This window comes from Callithrix jacchus, chromosome 2 (assembly GCF_049354715.1).
Source record: "Callithrix jacchus isolate 240 chromosome 2, calJac240_pri, whole genome shotgun sequence".
NCBI classification, from domain to species: Eukaryota; Metazoa; Chordata; class Mammalia; order Primates; family Cebidae; genus Callithrix; species Callithrix jacchus.
The window spans coordinates 41,353,726-41,371,883 of NC_133503.1; the positions used below are offsets into that span (position 1 = coordinate 41,353,726).

Consider the following 18,158-nt stretch of genomic DNA (forward strand, 5'->3'; position numbering starts at 1 on the left):
TTGTTTAAGGGCTGTCCATGTTCCCCACTTTTTAAAGCAATCAGTCTTTATAGATTTTTGCTTATATGGTATGGTCCTCCTTGGACCAGAATCTTAATCTTCTTCTTTCTGCATGTATTTGATGATCCGTTATATTTCCCTGTTCCCTCCCATTTCTCTGGGACACCTCATGTAAGTTTTCAAAGTGGAAGCTGATCCATAGCCTTTAAATCGAATGTATAGTTAGGCATCAGCAAAGTCAGAATCTCTTACGTTTGGGTGTTTGCACTCAGATATTTTACAGACTAGAGAAAGAGCAGTTCTGTCTGAGAGATTAATCTTTGCTATTCAATGGAAGACAATAGATGTAAGGCCTGTGAATATAAACAGTCTCCTTCTAGGTCTTCTGTGTTTTCTTTGCTATTCTGATATTAGTGGGTGATTAAGTTTTACCTAATGTAGTCACACCTTCTATGATTTCAACAAACTAGGCAAGCTTGCTAATTTCTCCCCTTAGTTTAGATAAAAAAAGATTGACAGAGGCAGAAGAAACAGAAACCCTAACCGATTCCTAAGTGACAGTAAGAAGAAATCAGGGACAGCAATTTCTGTGTTTCTAGGCAATAAACTAGTGCTATGAGATGAAATCGTTGCATCAAATTGGACGATGGAATACTACTCAGCAATAAAAAGAAATAAGCTCTTGATATGCACAACAGCATGGATCAATAGCAAAGCAATTATGTTGAGTGAAAGAAGCCAGACAAAAAGAGCACATACGGTGTAGTTACATTTATATAAAATTATAGAATATGCAAACTATAGGGACAAAGCAGATTCAGCAATTGCTTGGGGATGTATTGGGAGGAGGGATGGATTGCCAGGGGATACAAGGAAGCTTTTGGGGGTGATGGAATTGTTTGCTGTCTTAGTTGTGGTGATGTTTTTATGGGTGTATGTGACATCAAAATCTACAAATTGTACAGTTCAACATGTACAGCTTATACATTAATTATATGTCAGTAAAGTTGTAAAAATGTATCTATTGAGCAGTTATTCTGTTCTAGGATCCAGTTGGGCTCAGGAGACAAGAGTAAGCAAAAACTGAGCCAGTCTCTGTTCTCTGGGGGCTTGTGGTCTAAGACATTAGAGAGACATTATTGTATTTATTGCCTATATCAATGCACAGTTTCAGCTTTGGTCAGTACTATGACAGAGGGAGAGGTATCTGGTGCTATGTGAGCACGTACTGGGGATATTTGTCCTGGTCCAGGAAGGTTTTCTTGAAGAAGTAATGACCGACCCAAGATCATAGAAGCCCAGAGTTGGGAGTAGATCATCTTCTTCTATACTTATCAAATCTGCAAATTAAAACAATGTCGGCACTCATTTATCTACCGTGGACTGATGCAGTGTCATCATGATCCACCTGTACAAAAGATGTTTGGTTCCAGGTCTAGCATGGTGTACAAGTGTAAGCTGCATGAGACGTTTTCCTGGAAAGGTTTATAATCAATCACCCTTTCTCCACCTGTGGTCATGAACGCTCAGATCTGAGAAGATGAAACGATTGCTCCTGTTTACATGTCATGTGTGTCCTGGAGAGGAGGAGAGCTCCCCGTTCTAGCCTCATATTGATAGTCTGTGTTCCCACTAGGGAGAAGATGAATCAGTTACCCTCAAATCCTGCACACGACGGAAAACAGACTCCATTGAGAAGAGGTTTTGCTTTGATGTGGAAGCAGTAGACAGGTGAGTAGCTGGCATGCTTTTCTCAGGAACAAATAGAGCTGATGTTACATTTCTTTTTCTTTTCAGTCAAAGCTTTTCTGCTTTTTTTCCCTTCTCCCCCTCCCTCCTTTCCTTCTCCATCCCTTCATCTATGTCCAGGGTGCTGGATCCAGCACCGTGGATTGCTCATTTGCAAGAATCATTAGAGTCTCCCAGTCTGTTGCATTCAGCACTGCATCACGGGCTTGGTTTTGTTTTACTTTAATGTTAATGCTTTCATGCTCAGAAATGTGTGTTAGGTCTCCAGGAGGTTGAGCAGACATTTAAAGAAAACTATTTAGCATGATTGTATCAGCTATCTGAATTTTTTTTTTTTTTAACTTAAAAAGTTAGTGTAATGATTCGAAAGGAATTGGAATGGAAGACATTTTTCTCAAATAAAAAAAAAACTTTTAGTTACATTTCACCTACCGATGTGTGTGCATGCCCAGGAAAGACACCAAACCACTTGCAAAATCACAATTTTTTGGAGACAGAGCCGTGTGTTGTATTCCTCAAGATTTATAGAGTTTCTCATTAAGTTGTACCATTTCGTGGTGTTAAGCTCGTTTGACAACATTCCAATTTTTTGAGACACTTTACTTGGCAACAGGTTAATTCTTTCAATGAAACCCACGTGTTAAGCTTATTTGAGTTGCCTGTTGAAGATCAGTAATGCTAGCACCAAGATCCTTAAATTTCAGCATGATACACTCCATATAATGCTGTTTAATCTCTCCCCTGTATTTAAAAAATGCTATACCATTTTGTCAAGCCAGTACTTACCCCTTCCTGGGAAGGTCATCTGTGGCCACCTTGCCCTGGCTCTATGGCATCCTGAGACTGAGTACTGCCTGGGGTGTGCTCCTTGTGGGCTGGCAGGTGTGCAGGCAGGTGTGCACTGCCTTCTTGTGGCAGGTGTCTGCTCCACACTGGAGGCTGTTAGGGCTCCCGTGGAGAAAGCATGCTCTCTTAGCCTGTATCAGAAGTTCATGGAAAATAATTGTAATTTAGTTATTAAACCTTTGGCTTTCAATCCGGACAACCAGGGTTCAAATTTTCACTTTGCTGCTGAGTAGCCATGTGACTTTGAGCAAGTTACTTAATCTTTCAGAACCTTGATCTTCTCATCTGGAAAATTAAGTTCCCGGGATGGTTATAAGGATTCAAGGAAATAATGCATGTAAAATACTTGGCAGAGCAGCAGATAATAAGTGCTCAACAAGTATTAGCTGTTATTCTTTTTTGCTAACTAGTTTGTCTTGCATGCTTATCAGACTTGAGATTTCACTTCTAAACCCAGAGAAGTACATATAATCTGTAAAGAAAAGAAAGTGTCCTGACCCTTTACTGTGTCTAGAGGTGTGAGAGGGGAAGGTAAAGAAGAATAGCATGGGTGCGGGGTTGGTTGTAGGTTGAATTGGGGTAGCAAAGGGGAACTGCAAACAGTTCCCCACACCAAATTTGGTTATTATTGGTTTTAAACAAATCCTAAACCTTGGTGCTTTAAGCATCTCTCTTTTTTCTAAGCATGGGATTTAAGGGAATTCATATTACTGGCATCCTTGAAGGAGGTTCAGCAGATCTGTTTGCATGGAAGTGCAGCCAGCTGTGATGCCCATCAAATGTACACTCCTAGAGATAACTGTCTGCTGCAGAGCTGCTTCCAAGAGGGTGTGCCTTATGTTGCGGCTCTCTGTCAGATTTAAAACAAGCCCACACTTACTTTCTGAACCTGAATTATTTTTGTGTTTTCTTCTTCAGAAGTTTCCCAAGAAGTTGTGGAGAGTGGCTTTTTAGGTGATCAAAGCTCACTGTGGCACCTCCATCTCATATCTACCCTTGCCAACACTTCTAGCACCTTCCTTCCTCTATGACTCCCACAACAGCTGTGCCTGTCCCAGTCATAAGCCAAGAGTGGATGTGTCACATTCAGCATATGGAGTGGGCTTGTAAGTCCATTGCTCCTGAGTTTCTGTCCCTGGTTCCCTCTGCATGGCATGAAGGAGTTTTGGTCATGATTCAGATGAGGCTGCTGAATCTCCTTTTTTTTTTCTTTTTTTGAGACTGAGTTTCGCTGTGTTGCCCAGCAGGCTGGAGTGCACTGGCAACATCTCAGCTCACTGCAGCCTCCACCTCCTGGGTTCAAGTGATTCTCCAGCCTCAGCCTCCAGTAGCTGGGACTACAGGCATGTGCCTCCTGGCTAATTTTTTGTATTTTTAGTAGAGATGGGATTTCACCATGTTGGCCAGGCTGGTCTTGAACTCCTGAACTCAAGTGATCCGCCCACCATGGCCTCCCAGAGTGCTGGGATTACAGGCATGAGCCACCGTGCCTGGCCTGAATCTCTTCAGGAGGTGAGTAGACTGTTCTAGGAAACACCTCCTGTCAGTTTTCTATATAGGTCGCAAAGATTAGGTCACAACAGTACAGCAGGATTTTCATCCTTTCTCCTTTTTTGACCCCAGTGTCTTTCCTTTTTTTCCCCTCAATGTGTAGAAGGGGGCCTAGCTAGAGAAGGAAAAGGCATTTCCATGCTCTGGGTAGCTGCATCCCTGGGAAAGGATTCTGCTCAGAATCCTTTTCTCTTGAAGACTCCTATACTTCCCTTTTTCACCAGTGTCCTTTAGCGAGGAAGTGATTACTGCTGGATGCCCTGCTGTCCTGCCTTCCACAGGTTCCCCAGCTCCACCTGCTGGACTAGAGAGGCAGAGGGTCAAAATGCAAGTTTAGCACCTAGTAAATGTGGGAGTGAAAGAGGGGATGGTTATATTTAACCACATAAGGGTTCGAGGTACTCCCAGAGTATGTTAACTGGAGAATACATAAACTAGTCACTAGTAGTGACTAGTAATATTTTATTCTATCAAGATACAAATACATGTTAAAGTGTGAATTATGGGACTTACAATATGGGATGTTGCAGATTTTTAAGACTGAATATATTTATCCTTTATACTTAATGCTGACATATCATGTTGTTTTGTATCAAAAGATTTAGCCTTTATGGCATGATAGCCTAGGAGGTCAATATTGTGAGTTGATTACCCTACATCAACATATCTTACTGTGGCAAAAACCACGTGCAATCAGTTAACAGGTTCCTGGTGCCTGCCCCAGACCCACACAGTTCGACTTTCTGGGATTCAGACAGTGGAATCCACATTTTCAAGCTTTTTAGTTGTCCTTGATTCTTACTAATACTTTGTATGTTAAATACAGTGTGTTTCACATTACAGTTTCATCAGAGCACATGAAAACATTTTCCTAATTGGAAAAATCACGACAAGCAGCTGTAGCAAAACAAAACAAACAAACAAAAACTTCAAGCTTTTTTACTAAGGAGCTGAGTGCTTACCTGTGTGGAGGAGGAGAAGGTCACTACTAGGAAAGGTAATTTCTAGTCTCTGAGGTAGATTATTTGACCAGACAAAAGACAAAAACCACCACCACATAAAACTCCTGTCTTTTTAAAGGATGTGGAAATGGAGGAGGAGTGAGGCAACTAGTAGTATCAGAGCATTTCCTGTAGGCTGAACACTTTCTTTCTTTTTTGAGACGGAGTTTCGCTCTTGTTATCCAGGCTGGAGTGCAATGGTGCGATCTCGGCTCACCGTAACCTCCATCTCCTGGATCCAGGCAATTCTCCTGCCTCAGCCTCCCGAGTATCTGGGATTACAGGCATGCGCCACTGTGCCCAGCTAATTTTTTTGTATTTTTAGTAGAGACGGGGTTTCACCATGTTGACCAGGATGGTCTTGATCTCTTGACTTCGTGATCCACCCACCTCGGCCTCCCAAAGTGCTGGGATTACAGGTGTGAGCCACCATGCCCGGCCTGGCTGAACACTTTCATCCTTATTTTATGTCATCCTCACTATAACCCAGGGAGGTGGGTCCTCTGTTATTCCCATGCTGCTGAGGAATCTACAGTTTAGAGGGGTGAGGTTGAGGTAGGGTTTGAACTGAGGTTCACAGGAGCCTGTTCCAAGGCATATTGATGCCTCAAAACTTGGGATACTTTGTTGCTGTTAAGATTGAGTCTCGCTCCGTTGCCCAGGCTGGAAGGCAATGGCGCGATCTTGGCTCACTGCAACCTCCGCCTCCTGGGTTCAAGTGATTCTCCTGCCTCAGCCTCCTGAGTAACTGGGATTACAGGCGCCCACTGCCATGCCCAGCTAATTTTGTATTTTTAGTAGAGATGGGGTTTCGCCATGTTGGCCAGGCTGGTCTTGAACTACTGAGCTCAGGTGATCCACCTGCCTTGGTTTCCCAAAGTGCTGGGATTGCAGGCATGAACCACCATACCTGGCCAAAACTTTGGATATTTTAGAAACATTTTCCAGTAATGAGCTCAGATCTGTTGGTGGTTGCATTTCAGAGACACCACAGTGTCCAGTTTTCAGGCTGTGAAATCTGGGAAGTGCTATTCTCACCCTATCAGTTGCATTCGGCACTATAAACAAATGGTACAATGAACTGAAGCAGCAAACTCACCTCTCTTCTTACATTTACTCCTCTGTGACCTTCAGAAAGTCCTCATGTGACTAAATTAAAAGAGGCACAGGTAGAGCATAGTGACAGGCACATGGCACTCAGTAGGTGTTCTATGAATGGTTTTTTGGTTTCTGTACACCTCTTCTTCCACCTTTTATTTATTTGTTTAGAGGTGGGGCCTTCTCATGTTCCCAGGCTGGAGTTGAACTCCTGGGCTCAAGCGATCTTCCCACCTCAGCTCCTGAGTAGTTAGGAAGATAGGTGCACCACTGCCACTGTACCCAGCTCCACCTTTTATTTTTAAGGTGACATGCTTTCCTTTTTCTTTTTTTAAAATCCAGGATGACTAGCACGAATAGGAGATATTCTAGCAGTAGAATAGGAGATATCCTAGCAGTAGTATCACTTATCAGCTAATTGTTTTCATTGTATCCCAATACATTGCTGTCAGTTTGTTAATCCTCAAATCCCTGACACATAGGTCCTGCAGAAAACTGTTGTCATTCTTTGACCCATAAATGGGCTGGAAATCAAATAAAGTGTTAATCCAGGTCAATGGGACTTAGAGCTACAGCTCTTGAACTTTATGTGTCAAGGATCCTTTTTATTTTATTTTATTTATTTTTGAAATGTAGTCTTGCTCTGTTGCCCAGGCTGGAGTGCAGTAGAGTGTGATCTTGGTTCATTGCAACCTCCGCCTCCTGGATTCAAGCAATTCTCCTGCCTCAGCCTCCTGAGTAGCTGGGACTACAGGCATGGGCCACCGTGTCTAGCTAATTTTTCTATTTTTAGTAGAGACTGGTTTTCATCATGTTGTCCAGGCTGGTCTCTAACTCCTGACTTCCTGATCTGCCTGCCTTGGCCTTCCACTGTGCTGGGATTAACAGGTATGAGCCACCACACCTGGCCAAGGATCCTTTTTTAAACCAAATACATTTCTATAAACCTATTTCTAATTCTTATTTATCTTTGATATCTAAAAAGTAGGCCTATGCTCTCATCCCTGTGTCCTACACCCGTTCATATTGGCTTCTACGTGATTTCAGAGGCCACAACTCATCTAGTTTTTTTTTCTCTAGTGCCTTCCTCTTTTTTCAGAACTAGTTTTGGGGGGAAGTTCAAACCTGAACTACTGAGGACCCTGGGATTATATGGCGCAAATGTTTTACGGACTAATATTATTAGCTCTTCCTATCTCTGGCTTTCCTTCACAAGGATTTTATTGTTCCCAACATTGAAAGGCTACAGTTAATAGAAATTCTTTGTATTTCTCAATCTTAAACCAAAAACCTGCTTAGATCAAGGTATCATGTCATTCCAATCAACATGATGATTCTTTGAAGTTCCCTTCTGATTTTTTTTGAAATTCAGTTTTAAGACTCTAGCATTAAGAATATGATATGGCTTTAAATAAATGTAACTTGTAGCAGTTGTGCGGTGTTGCCACAACATACGCCAAAGGATAATTTTAGAAATTTTCCTAGCAGGTACTTGCTATAGATTAAATTGTGTCCTTGCCAAAATCATATGTTGAAGTCCTAATCCCCAGTTTCTGAAAATGTGGCCTTATTTGGAAATTACTTTATAGAGATAATCAAGTTAAAAACGAGGTCATTAGAGTGGGGACTTAATGCAATACTACCATTGTCCTTGTAAAAGGGGGAAATTTTGATGCAGAGATGGACATGTACACGAGAAGAATACCATGTTAACATGAAGGCAGAAGTCGAGGTGATGGACCTACAAGCCAAGGAATGCCAAAGATTGGCAGCAGAGCACCAGAAGCTAGGAGAGAGGCATGGAGCAGATTCTTCCTCACAGATCTCGGAAGGAACCCTTTATCTTGAACTTTTAGCCTCTAGACCTGTGAATCAATACATCTCTGTTGTTTAAGCCAGCCGGTTTGTGGCACTTTGTTATGGCAGCCCCAGGAAACCAACACAGTATTAAATAGAGAGCGCCTCTCTCAATGAAGCAGCACTCATGCACCCAGCAGCCTTTAAAAGGATAATTCAACGCCTACTGCTTGAACAATCCCATTGACAAGGAACCCCACTTCACAAAGCAGCCCATTCACATCAATTACCTTCTTGCTTTTATTTTTTTACATCATGATAGCCCAAGCTTTCATTAGCTTTTTAAAAATCACCCTTTTATGGCTAGGTGTAATAACTCATACCTGTGATCCCAGCATTTTGGGAGGCTGAGTCAGGTGAATCATTGAGCTCAGGAGTTCAAGTCCAGCCTGGCCAACATGGTGAGACCACATGACTTCTAAAAATACAGAAAAAACATTAGACAAGCATGGTGGCGGGCACCTGTAATCCCAGCTACTCAGGAGGCTGAGGCAGAAGAATTGCTTGAACCTGGGACATGGAGGTGGCCGTGAGCCGAGATCACACCACTATGCCTTAGCCTGGTGACAGAGTGAGACTCCATCTCCGTAAAATAAAAGAAAACAAAAATCACCCTTTTTATTCTTTAATAAAGCAGCATTCTTGGGTGCTTTTATATTACTTTGCCATAGCAGCAAGCATTTGAAGGTTTATAATTTATACTGGTTACTTGAATAAAGACTAGATTTATCATTACAAAAATGTGTTGACTCTTTGAGAGAGTTTAGTGTAAAATTTCTGGGTTAAAAAATGGGACATCATTTCAAAGCAGCCGTTAGTGGTAGCAGGATGTGAATTGGTAGTACTTGCTCATGTCTGTGTTCAGTCACTTTGAATAATTAACTCCGTCATGCAGTATCTTAAGGAAATTCATGAGCAAATGTAGGGAAAATATTTGTTAAGGCTAAAGATTCCTGTTACTAGTCATTTGCCAGCATCCCTGGATTTGTTTATTTTTAAGAAATTTCTCACAGATGTAAGTGACACATGAGTATTTTCTCTCAAGTGTTTTCCAGGAGGGTCCACTAAATCATGTGAGAAATAATAAAAGAACTTCTTCTAACTCCTTGAATCAATGAAGTCTCTTGAGGGTCAGTGTTTACACTGGGGAAAGGAAATGATTATTTCTTTCCGGGATTAGCTGACTCTCACCAATGTCCATACATTTGAAAAGGCTGTGTGTTAAGTGCCCCTTTCCCAGCTCTGGTACTCTCTAGAGGTGGGCAGCAAGTGTAGCTTCTTAGAGATGGCAAGGATATTTAGTGCTAGAGTTGCAGTAAGGGACAAAACAAGAATAAACTTGTCTTCATGGAAGTTTCCTTTGAGCATGGAATGCTCATACACATTCAAGCAGCTAAGATATAAACACCAGTATGTTGAGTGTTCCAGCAAACCTGGAGGGCCAGATTACTGGGGGGAAATGTAACAAACAAGAGGACTTTACCCTTCCATTCTTACAGAGGATGATGGCATGACTGGAATACACTGAATTCACTCCCTCCCTCCTTCCTTCCTTATTTTATTGAGCATAACTACATGCTAGAGACTACTGGCAGTGGAGATATAAAGTTTACAAATCGATTGTACTTTTTTAACAGACCTCATCTGATTTTCTTTCATACTATTCCAAAGTTCTTTTTGTTTTGCAAGCTTTCCAGGAATAGGTAAAGGGCAATAGCTCTCCTCTGATCTAGTCCCAACCTAGCATGTCACATCCACTGTCAACTCTATCTTCTTCTTACCAGGTAACCTGTATTTGCAAAGTAATGAGGTTTTCCTTCTATTTGTTGGTTAGGTGTTTCATTAGGTATGTTTTATATACCTCTGTTCAATTCTAAATGTCTGTCTCAGGTGATTTGTTTCCAGAGGCAGAAAAACATTTTATGCAGCTTTTAATACAGTAATATGTGTATGTGGTTGTTCAATTTTATTTTTTATGGTGATGTAATTTGGGGATGGATTAGGTCTTTCCTTTGGGGCTATGATGAACGATTGTATAAGAGACTAGAGGAGCTTAATCAAGTTACTTGCTATTTAAAATTTTAGCAGGTGCCCATATAGTCTGCATTTGTGTGCAGGTAGGAAAAAGATCCAGAAAAATTGAAGGTTGGTAAAAGTCAGAATAGTGGAAGCCGGAAAGATTTTTGGAGGATCTGAAGAAATCTACTGGAACCCTCAGCATCCTCGTTTCAAGTATGCTTATATAGCAGGCTGTATGATGCAGGTAAAAAAGATCAGAGCATTACTAAATTTGAATTTGGGATCTGTCCCTCACTAGATGTGTGACTCTGGGTCAGTGGTTTTAACATCTGTAAGATGGGGCGAATCATAACTACATTGCAGGATTTTTTCTTAAGCTGGAACTAATATTCCTCTCTGATGGAGTCCTACATCTGAAAACATGGCTGTTGAATTTTTTCTAGACCCTAAAACCTGAGACTTGATTGTTGTGATGGTGAACCTTAGCTTTGGTGGATATTGCTGTGAGCCTGCTTTCTGTCTTAATGGTGCTCTTTTTCCTGTGGTGTCCTGAGTTTTCAAGTTATCTATAAGCTGAGAGGAAATACAGATGCATTCAGGGAATGTGTGCGAAGGGCCTGCTAGGGGAAGATTCCATTTTCAAACTGTATACATGATAACCTGTTATTGATACATATTTAATATAAAAGATAAAATTTTATGCTTTTATTTCCTATTTATGATCTCAAGAGGAAACTATATTAATTTTAAGTTATAATAATACTGTTTCTTTTAGCTTGATATATGGTGTGCGTGCCTGCATTGGTTTGTGTGTCTTTGTGAAATTGTATGACAGTGAGATTATGTGTTTTTCCAAAAAAGGACCATCTTATGTAACAGACTTTGTTTCAACATTCAACCTCTAGATGGCAGTTTTGTGTATGTATTAGCAACTTTAGAAGGTCCAGTTGAAAATCAGCTGTCCTTTATGTACCTTGTATACATTGACAGGAGAGAAAGTGTGTGCGCAAGCGTGTGTGTGTGTTTTCTATAGGAAAAAATAATCATGTCAGTATTATTCCTTAAAGGAAGAAGAGTATCCTAAATGACTCATTCGTTCTCTAGAAATTCCCTCCTCCCACCCTTTCATCACAAATCATTCATACCCACTTTCTTGCAAAAACAAACATGCTCAGTAAGTTGGGCCTCTGTTTAAACATTACCCTTTACCTGGCTCTTTGAACTAAAGTTCCAGGCCCTTTGCTTTAGGGATGGCTTATTTAGGATGGTACAGAAAAGATGAGTGATTTCACTGTCCCATGTGTGCTGAGAATCTGGCAGTCCTACTTTTCCCTCCTGATGCAATGTGCCTTTATCTTATGCAACAGATGAATCCATTTTTCCTGGTTTCAAACTTTCCCTCCCTCCCCTTCTCAACCCTTGTTTGAAATAATATTTGATTTTGCCTTCCTGCTGGTTGGATTAGAGTGCTGGTCTCAATGCCATTGACATTTCAGGCAGGAAATGGCGTTTTCCTTCCTCAGAGCGTGTTATATGACTCTGACTTCCGTGACTTGAGTTTGGGGGAAGATACTATAGTTTCTGAATTGCTTTTTGGCTGTTCTGTAAAATAAGTTAATGGAGAAGTTCTTGGAATCTTGTAATCTTAGAATTCATGTAGTTTGAACTTGTCTTTGAGGTTTTTTTTTTAATTAAATGAGAGCATGCCTGTTTGCTGTTTGATTCTAGTTTAGCAAAGAATGGGGATATGGTGGTTAATGGACTTGATTGGGAAGGTGATTGAGGCAACCCTATTTTTACTCTTTAGTCTACATAGTGAAATATGTAGTTTTACTGGCTGAGTATACCAGTTTATTTGCCAGTTTCTAAATATAAGATTAGTTTATCTTTTTAAAATCAAAACCAAAAATTAGCTATTACATAAGTCTGGATAGAAGAAACATTTCTGTTAATTATGAGATAGAATAGTATATTTGTACTAGTACAATTGTGAGATAGAATAGTACATAGGTACATTTCTGTTAATTGTGAGATAGAATAGTAAAATTGAAAAAAAATACGTAAACCAGAAGCTATATTTTCAGTTTGTTATCAATAATAGTAACAAGGATTTGCGTTCTCCTTGAGTCTCACTCATCCCATAGTTAAAAACGCCTTGTCCTTGTGCAGTGTGTTAAAATTTGCTTGCTTCTATGTCCCTGAGGCCTAGCATCATGACTAGCACATAATAGGTACTCACTCAATTCTTTGTTACATTTAAAAGCCATGCAGTTTAATAGGCCAAAGATGTCTTTGTCTGGGCTTCCTGATGTTTTACGACTTCAGTCTCTCATAAAAATGTAAGAACTTATCTGCTGTGGTTGGTGATATTTACTTTTTAGATTATTATTGTTGCTATGGACCTAATTATTTTAGAAACATTCCTCTCAAAAGATCAGGGCTGCAGGCTTTAATAGGTTATGATTCATTCATTTATTAGGATCAGTCCTTTCTAGATAATTGATTAGAAGCTACTTCTAAAAACTTAGAGGTTGACCCTTGCTTCCTCCCTCTCTCGCACTCTCCTTCCTTCCTTCCTTCCTTCCCTCCTTCCTTCTTCTCTTTAAGCTGCTGGTCTTCCTGGATCCCAGGGTACATATGCTACATGCACAGGGGGGCAGTGCAGCATTGTCATTAAAGTATGGGTTTTGCTTTAGATTCAGTCACACCTGAGTTCAACTCCAGGCTTTGGCACTTACTAGTAATGTGATATTATGCAAGTAATTTATCTGAGTCTCAGTCTTTTCACTTTTAAAAAGAGGTATAATGGTAGTGTCTGCTTCATACAGTTATTGTGAAGAATGAATAATAATACAAGTAAAGTCCTTAGCACAGTGGTTAGCACATAATAAACACTCAGTAAATCTACCTGTGGCTTGGGGGCTGCCAGTTGCAGCACCTTCTGGTTTCTCACTTTCTGTCTCTCACCTGTACCACACCCAGATTATCATGGCATATTATTATTATTATTATTTTTGAGAAGGAGTTTCGCTCTTGTTGCCCAGGCTAGAGTGCAATGGCGTGATCTCGGCTCACTGCAACCTCCGCCTCCTGGGTTCAGGCAATTCTCCTGCCTCAGCCTCCTGAATAGCCGGGATTACAGGCACACGCCACCATGCCCAGCTAACATGGCATATTATTAATTTTTCCCATGCACAATGGTCTTTAATGCTGAAGGACCTCAATAGTTTATTACATCAGAGCACGCATAGTAGTGCAGATTCATACATTAGATTATCATTGCCTTCCAGTGATGGCACTGGATCCTTGAGTACTGGAAGAACAAGGGAAGCAGCCCAAGTTCCTCCTTTGTGGATGACCTGGAGATACTCTCCTGAGTTTGTAAGGTGAATCAAGAATATAGACAGGCATCCTTCATTGTGGGTCCTAATGCATGAGATGGATGAATGTATAACAAGAAAGGTTGACCTGGGGTAGAGCTCAGATAGATTCAGAGACAGACAGACACAGACAACAGAAGTTGCAAACAAGTGGTCCACAGACATACTTGATTTGGCTTGAATATGGTTTGAGGCAACATTTTAAAACTGGAAAAAATCTGTAAGTGCTTATCATGCCTTCTCACATGTTAGCTGTCAGTTGAGCTGAATAAGATACTTCCTTTAGGTGGGGTATGTGCTCTCTGTTCTGCCACAGTCCCCACCATGCCCTGTTACCCACCTACCCCCCTGAAGACAAGTGACAACTTTTTGCTTTGCACTTGCACTGTTGTTTTTTGCATGGAGGGGACATAATTCTTTATTCTTTGTTTCTATCTGAAAGTAAAACTGCAAAAGTAAAGAACCAATGGTAAGATGAGACCAAGCCTGTTTTCCTCAGATTAAAGAATTTCTTATCCAGTTTCCCTCATTTTGCTTACTTAGTCTGTCTCTGTAGACATTTGGGTCTGTAATCTAATAAACAGACATGGAAAAGATGTCATTCTCCAAGATTATTCTACATGGCTTTGGCCATATCTTTGTGTAAATGAAACTCTTCTGAACCTGAACCATTGCATTGTCCAGGAAATGTTAGGAATTCATTTTCCCAGTAGCACTTTAGAAACAAAGGACTACTTCCCCTCCCTGGAACTTGCAAAGCTCTTTTTGCAAGTGGATGGCAGCTCATACTCCATTCCTTCATCATTCTCCTTTGTCTTCCTATATAAGCATAGTGAACAGGTTTCAGACACAGGCTTTGAGGTTCTGTATTCCTGTGGATGCCTCAGCTCTTCTACTTTGAACTTGAACCTTACATATATGGCAGTGTGGATGGAAGCTGGGGAATGAACTCATGCCAACAGAAGATTTATAGTCTTATGAATGAATAAACCCTAAATCTTTGGAGGCTGATTTAGAAAGAACAGTACTGTTAAATTCTGAGTGTTTTTGTTTCAGTGGGGTGGAGTAAGGAATAGCATTTCCTTGTCCAATAGGAAGTGGGTAAATTGCCAAACCACTGAGATCACTATTGTTGACTCAGATTCAGGAATAAGATTAGAGTAGGAAAGCTGTCGAGTAACCCTGGAATTGGGGCTGGTTGTAATTCTGTTTGCTTTTGGCTATGGGTTGAGCAGGCTATGGGTTGATATAGCCAGTGGTCCCAGGATCCTGGATGTGTTGCTAAACCATATATTGCTTTCCATGGGCTGTTTCTGGGGACCAGGGTTGGAGGAGATACGGTGTTGGGTAGCAACTTGCCCTGTGATAGATGGAGAGCTATTTTTTGCATGGCTCCTGTAGTGTGAGAGGTGAGGTTACCAGCTTAGAGAAAATTCCAGATCCTTGTTCATGATTCTCAAGCAGATTCAGATATAGCACTAAGGACATATTCGGAGTGAAAAGGAATTGCTGTATTTTAAGTAGATTCTTAGGATTGAGCCCTACAGATGATTTTAAGTCATTTGCTCCTTCTCTCATCTGGCGGGTGGAGGGAGCTCCCTGGCAGAATTTTTAGAATTTGCCAAAGACCCCTTCTCTGTTGTTATTAGTTATCAGACATTAATTTTAAAAGGAAGTGGTAGGCCACTTTGTTGTGTTACTCAGGAGGAAAAAGGAAATGGCCATTATGTCAGCGCAGGTGTGTCCCTTCAGCCCTCAGCCCTGTGTGCTTTGTGGTAGAGGCATGAAGTTTTGGAGCATTCACCGTGGACCTGACACTTTGAAATGTCGCATACACTTCTTATGTAACCTTTCCAGCATGCCCTGAGGTGTAATCTGGTAACACTGGTAGATAAGTAATTGAACTGCTCTATGCTACAGTTATTTAGGATGTAGGTAATAAGAGTAGCACAGAATAGTTCAATTGCTAGTCTGCCATGTTTATACAGCTAGAAAGCACTAGAGTCGGGATAACTAGTGAGACTAAATTATTGATGAGAAGTCGTACCTCTTGGGTACTTGGCATAATTTTTTTTTGAGGTGTAATCACAGCAAAATGTGTGAATCTGAGGTCTGTATTTTAGTAACTTTTTTTTTTTTTGCCAATCAGTTTGAGCTTATGAGGTTGCTCAGGTTAGCCTTGAACTGATGACCTCGCCTTCGCGAGTGCCATGACCTCCGGCGGGAGCCACTTTGGACCCCCTTTAGTAACTTTTTATACACACACACAACTGTGTAACCACCCAGATGAAGATATAGAATGTTTCTGTCACTCCAGAAGATGCCCTTGTGCCCCTTTCCAGTCATTGCCCTTATCTCTTCCAAAAAACAATTACTCTTCTGACTTCTGTCGCCATAGATGAGTTATACAAGTATTTGAACATCATAGAAATGGGGTCATACAGTCACATAATCTTTTGTGTCTGGATTCTTTCCCTCATTATTATGTCTCTGAGATTCATTTATGTTGCATGTAGCAGTAGTTGAGTCTTTTTATTATTATTATTGTTGTATGGTATTCAGTTGTTCAAATATACAACAGTTTATCCATTTGTCAAGGGATATTTGTTTATTTGTTGTTGTTTTTGCAACTTTTGGCTATTCTAAACAAAACCAGGCATTCTTGAGTGTGCCTTTTGGTGGACATATGCACTTATTTCTCTTGAGTATATATATGGAGGTAGGATTGCTATGTCATAGGGCAGGTGTATGTTTAGTTCTAGTAGATATTGCCAAAGTAGTTTCATCAACTTATTCTCCCACCAGCAATGTATGAGGGTCTCAGTTAGTCTACATTTTTGCCAATACTGGTTACTGGTGGTCTTCTAATGCTCTCCATTCAGGAGGGTGCTTGTTATATCTCATTGTGGCTTTAATCACATTTCCCTGATAAGTAAGCAGTTTATGCTCTATTTTTCAGCCTTATTGGCCATTTGCATGTCCTCTTTTATGAAGTGTTTATTCAAGTGTTTGTTGTATTGATTGTTAATTTTTTTTCTTATTTATTTGTAGGCATTCTTTACATATTCTGGATATGACTCTTGGAGATAGATATTACAAATATTTTCTCTCACTCTGATTTGCCTTTTCATTTTCTTAATAAAAGTAATTCAATAATTAAATTAATCTTTTGAGAAGTATAAGTTCTTCATTTTGGTGAAATTCAATTTTTTAATATTTTTTCTTTATGATTAGGACTTTTTGTATTTTTTTTTTTTAAACAACTAATTGCCTTTCCATCTCTTGAGTATTTTAAGACAGCTAAACCATGGAGAACCACTGCTATAGAAAGTAAGCCCCAGTTACTCTGGATGCTATTGGATTCTTGTTTTGATTAGCTGTTTGCCTAGAGTGGTGTCATAAGCCTTCCTATTTATGAAGCACTTCAGGTTTTTACAGAGATCTTTATCATTCAATCTTGTTTAATCCCATGCAGGAGATCACTAAGGTATTTGCAGAAGTGCATGGCTGATTTTGACACCAGAGGATTTATGTGGTCCACATGAGCTCTCTGGGGCCTATGGTGCCATCACTTTGGCGTGGAATTGTGTGCAAGAGTTAAGTGTTGGACTGCTTGTGTTCACATCCTGGCTCTGAATCTTGCTAGCTCTGTGGTTGTGGACAAGACACTTAACCTCTCTGAGCCTTGGTTTTCTCATCTGCTAAAGGGGAATAATGAGAATACACTTTTCTCATGATGTAGGTGTGAAGATTAGGTGAATTATTATTATTATTATTTTTGAGATGGAGTCTCAATCTGTCACCAGGCACCAGGCTGGAGTACAGTGGCGTGATTTCAGCTGACTGCAACCTCCACCTCCTGGGTTCAAGCAATTCTCCTGTCTCAGCCTCCCAAGTAGCTGGGACTGCAGGCGCAAGCCACCACTCCCAGCTAATTTTTGTATTTTTAGTAGAGATGGGGTTTCACCATGTTGGCCAGGATGGTCTCAATCTCTTGACCTCGTAATCCGCCCACCTTGGCCTCCCAAAATGCTGGGATTACAGGTGTGAGCCATCGCACCTGGCAAGTGAATTAATTTATATATAGTCCTTAGCACAGCAGCTGGCACATACTGTTGGTTTATTATTGATGTTCTTTTATTGTAGTGACTCTAATAGGCTCACAACTCTTTGTAAAGGTAAAAAGAGCTCTGATCATTATACTTCATTTCTTTCATTGTTTTGTATGTTCCTTTCCTCATTCCATATTATCCTCCTCCTTTTTTTTTTCTTTTTTTGGGATGGGGTCTTGTTCTGTTGTCAGGCTGGAGTATAGTGGCTCGATCTCTGCTCACTGCAACCTCCCAATTTCAAGCCTCCTGAGTTCAAGCAATTCTCCTGCCTCAGCCTCCTGAGTAGCTGGGACTACAGGAGCGCATCACCACACCCAGCTTTTTTTTTTTTTTTTTTTTGTAGAGACAGGGTTTTACCATGTTGGCCAGGTATCCATCTCTTGACTTCGTGATCCGCCTGTCTCAGCCTCCCAAATCACCGCACCTGGCCTATCCTCCTACTTTTAATCTCTCTGTTCTCTGTCTCCCCGCCATGCCCATTTTTGCTATGAAGAACCACATGCATTTCAAACATGAACTAAATTGACATCCTGTAAGAGAAGGTC

At 40.7% G+C, this 18,158-nt stretch overlaps 1 protein-coding gene across 28 annotated transcripts in view; it reads left to right on the forward strand.

The window, feature by feature from the left end:
- Window positions 1-18,158, forward strand: part of ARHGAP26 (Rho GTPase activating protein 26) — a 914,282-nt gene that overhangs the window by 590,116 nt on the left and 306,008 nt on the right. For all 28 annotated transcript variants that reach the window (XR_013531307.1, XR_013531313.1, XM_078362030.1 and 25 more), the window contains one exon: window positions 1,637-1,731. Coding sequence is in view for 26 of the 28 variants with exons in the window: in XM_078362030.1 (XP_078218156.1) it covers window positions 1,637-1,731 (95 nt within the window). In the remaining 2 variants the exon portion in view is untranslated. The remainder of the gene's footprint in view (window positions 1-1,636; window positions 1,732-18,158) is intronic.